The sequence below is a fragment of the Octopus bimaculoides genome, chromosome 25, assembly GCF_001194135.2.
Source record: "Octopus bimaculoides isolate UCB-OBI-ISO-001 chromosome 25, ASM119413v2, whole genome shotgun sequence".
NCBI classification, from domain to species: Eukaryota; Metazoa; Mollusca; class Cephalopoda; order Octopoda; family Octopodidae; genus Octopus; species Octopus bimaculoides.
This window is the reverse complement of record NC_069005.1, coordinates 30,322,550-30,326,660: the sequence shown is the minus strand read 5'-3', so window position 1 is coordinate 30,326,660 and position 4,111 is coordinate 30,322,550. Positions and strand designations below refer to the sequence as shown.

At 33.9% G+C, this 4,111-nt stretch overlaps 1 protein-coding gene across 1 annotated transcript in view; it reads left to right on the top strand.

The window, feature by feature from the left end:
- Positions 1-4,111, top strand: part of LOC106880767 (sarcoplasmic/endoplasmic reticulum calcium ATPase 1) — a 119,941-nt gene that overhangs the window by 75,608 nt on the left and 40,222 nt on the right. Inside the window, exon 22 of the mRNA XM_052976842.1 lies at positions 3,972-4,105. Within this exon, the coding sequence (XP_052832802.1) occupies positions 3,972-4,105 (134 nt within the window). The remainder of the gene's footprint in view (positions 1-3,971; positions 4,106-4,111) is intronic.

Below are 4,111 nucleotides of genomic sequence, written 5' to 3'. Positions count from 1 at the left end.
CCTTTCTCTTTATTGTATTTTATTTCTTAATTTATACTATAAAAAAATCATTAGTAATTTGATACAATGGGTGATCAATCTCTCCTTTTTTGGTTTGATTTGTTACTGATTTATCTTTAAGTGTCTGAAATGATGTGTTGTTGCTATGAATAAGATTTTGAATTTCAGGACTTTATAGTGTATATTTATAATATTTCTTTCTACTTTATAAACATATGTCAATTATATCTACATATGTACAGTCAATATGTGCAGACAGAATTTTCAATTGGGAATTTTTATACTTATATTCTTTTATTCTTTTACTTGTTTGTCATTTGACTGTGGCCATGCTGGAGCACCACTTTAAATTATTTTCTGGTCGAAGAAATTGACCCCAGGACTTATTCTTTGTAAGCCTAGTACTTATTCTATTGGTCTCTTGTTGAACCGCTAAGTTATGGGGACGTAAGCATGCCAACATCAGTTGTCAAGCAATGGTGGGCAGGGGACAAATATAGACACACACACACTCATAAATAAATATAAATATATATATATATATATATATACACACACACACACACACACACACACTGGACTTCTTTCAGTTTCTCTCAACCAAATCCACTGATAAGACTTTGGTTGGCCCGAGGCTATAGTAGAAGACACTTGCCCAAGGTGCCACGCTGTATAACTTAACCTGGAACCATGTGGTTAAGGATTATTTTGGTCTAATGGTAGAACGTCTGGCATATTTACAGATGTGGGTTCAAGTATCAAGGGCAGCCTTCAATTTTTGCTATCTAAAGGTAGTTTTTAACCCAATATTTGTTATTATTTTAGAGCTCTATCTACTTTGAATTACACCATTAAAAACACCATATATACATATATATATATATAATACTTGGAATTGTACATCCGAGATAGGAATGCAACTAAAGAGTTTCATTTCTAAACCAAGTACAATGAAATACAAGGTTATGCCCCAGCATGGGCTGCAATCCAATGACTCTAACAAGTAAGGAACAAAAGAAACAAAAAAACAATTGAAATATTGTGTAGATAAAAATACAAAAAAAAAGTATTCTAAATATATACTGTAAACATGAGATTTGAAAGCAAGTCTAGAAAAATATATACAAATCTTATTCAACCGAACCAGTCTTCTCCCAAAACAGGAAAGAAAAAAAAAAATCAAGATAATAAATAAAATGCCATGGCTGGATTTTCTGAATAAAACTTTGAACATTTGTTCGCTCATTTTGATATGTGCTGCTAAATAATTTTCAAACTTTCTGTCGGTGTAACTTGACCTGTCCTCTCGCAGACCCACCACATGCAGTGTCCTGCTGAACCAACAAGATTCGCTGGTATTGACTGTAGTATATTTGAAGCCCCTGCTGCCAAGACCATGGCTCTATCAGTCCTGGTAGTCATAGAGATGCTTAATGCTCTCAACAGGTAATTTTTTCTCAGTGTAGTCATAGTGACACAAACAACCACCAACCCCTCCAAATTAACTTTTAAAACAAATTTTTTTTCTTTTGTCTTTTTATATTCTTTTTTAATGTATTGTTTTTGTTCATTTTTTGGTGTATTTTACTAATTTGTTTATGTATATATATTTTTTTCTTTTTACATGGTTAACTCATTTGAATTCTCCTTCTGTGGGTGACCTTAAATTTACTAAGGACCAGTGGACTGTGAATGGCTTAGATTTGAATCCTTTGTGGTTGTTCCTCCTTGCCCCCTCTGCTTCTCCCCTCCTGCCATCGTTTTGAATTCCCCTGGTTATTTATCGTGCAAGGCTCAACTTTGCCTCAGCTTTACACTTAGTATTTGGGGAATGAAGGAGTTTGGTATTGCTGCCCTCAACTGTAGTTCTTGTTGCAGTCTAAGGTCATCCAGGATTGTACACAATGCAACATCTGAGTAGTTTGAAAGTATTCACATTGAATCCGCTCATACCCCTTCTGACAGGGTTTGTCTCTCAATAGAGAGAAGGGCAGGCACTACCCAAGGTTCCTGTATGGATTGAAATGAGTGGAGAAGCTGCCATGTTTAAAATGAAGCTGGTTTTAAATTTTTATAGCTTGTCCAACACCGTGATGAAGAAGAATTATATAGACGTAAAACTGTTTAGTCCCCTCATTAATAGGGAGGGGATCAAAAAATTACCCTTACGTTAAGCTAGATTACAGCTTGGATCTTATTTGTTCATGTCAGAACCATTGCCTTATTGTTAGAGGAGGGAGGGGTATTGAAAGACTACAGATCTTGGAAACTGAAGCAATTTCAAGACACGGTACCTCGTGTTCACTTTCTTGTGTCATTCCTTCCTATTTGGGAAAAATTCATTTTTCTCTTTTTTTTCTTTTTTCCTTACTTTCTCTGTTTCGCAAAACATAAGGTTCTGGGTATTGAACCTTCAAAAGCTTTCAGAGTTTGCTGATAGTCTAGTTGGGGGCGAGGATGGTGATAATGCTGACAAGTTTTTCTTTCTTTTATTTTTTGAGCCATACAAATATCATTAATATTTATTTCCGTAACTAATTTCAACATAAATGACAGTGTATAAAAATATATAAGTACCTGTGTTCTTCATTTATACACCTCTATTATATAATATATAATAATATCATATATATATATATAATGCGTGCGCGCGTACATACACACAGGCGTCGGGGCAGAAATACAAAATGTCAATTTCTTTCTCTTTCTCCAATCCTATATCATTGCGGATATATATATACATCCATGTAGAGATATCGATATATATCCACAGATAGATACCAGTCCATATAGATTTAGATATGAGTCAACTGTATCTATCCAAAACAAAAACTTTTTTTTTTTAATGAGAAAGAATGTCTTGTATGTTCCATAGGAACTGACCTGATGCTTTGCATTTCTGCTGATAAATAATGCATGTTTTCTTATAAACTTAAACATGAAGCCACCATGACTCTTCTTAATAGCAATTGACAATGATGGTAATAATAATAATAATAATAATGACTAATTTTTTATTTTTTTTATACATATATATAATAATCTAAAAAATAATTTACTGGTGTTACTTTTTAAAAACCAATCCTTGTATGGCTTCTAAGAATAAAAGAAAAAAACTTGTCTGCATATCTGTTGCAATGTAATATTATGAAATATTATTTTAAAAGCAATGGAACATTAGCTGTGAAAGTCTAAAGGTTATTGTTGTATCATACACACACACATACATGCATGCATGTGTTTGGCAATCAAAGCATTGGATAAACAGCGTTGTTTGTTCCTGGTCTTTGTACTCTAGGTTTAAATGCTGCCAGGGCCAGCTTTATGTTTCATCTTTTCGGGAACCAATAAAGAAACATAGGAGGCCCAGTCTTGGTGCCACCTTCCCTTCTTACTACGGTTACATCTTGGATGTTCCCCTAAGGAATTTCATAAGGAATTTTTAAATTGATACAAAAAATATTAAAAAAGGAGAAAAAAATCTTCCATTGCTTTGTAATATTTCAGTATGTCTTCAGAGAAAAGTGAAAGGAAAAAATAAAAAAAAAGAGAAAACAAAAAGTTCCCCATCCCACCCCACATTCTCCTCTCCCTCCCTTTACCTTTCGATACGATGTTGTCACCGGAAACAGGAGGAGGAATTCAATTGAGTCTCTTGATCACTTATCTTACCATTTTCACATCCTATTAATCTGATCGCGGCAGCTGCTGTTACTACCAACGGACACGAGAGTGAAGAGAAAAATATTAATAATAATATAATAATAATCATTTGTCAGCATTACTGCGCAAATTTTTTTCTGCCAGAGCAGATGTTAACGAAGCCCAACAGAGGGTGATGGATTGTTTTTTTTTTTGTTGTTTTTTTAATTGAAACCAATTTGATTTTTTTTTTTTTTACTTTTCTTAATTTTTTACTATTTTAATGAATCCTACTAACTCCTTAATATTAATTAATACTATTTCTTTAGACCCATCACTCTCAGTGTCCGGCACAGGAAGGCCGTTTCAAAGGCATCGACTGCGACATCTTTGAATCGCCTGAACCTAAAACCATGGCCTTGTCTGTACTGGTCGTCATTGAAATGCTGAACGCTCTTAATAGGTAAGG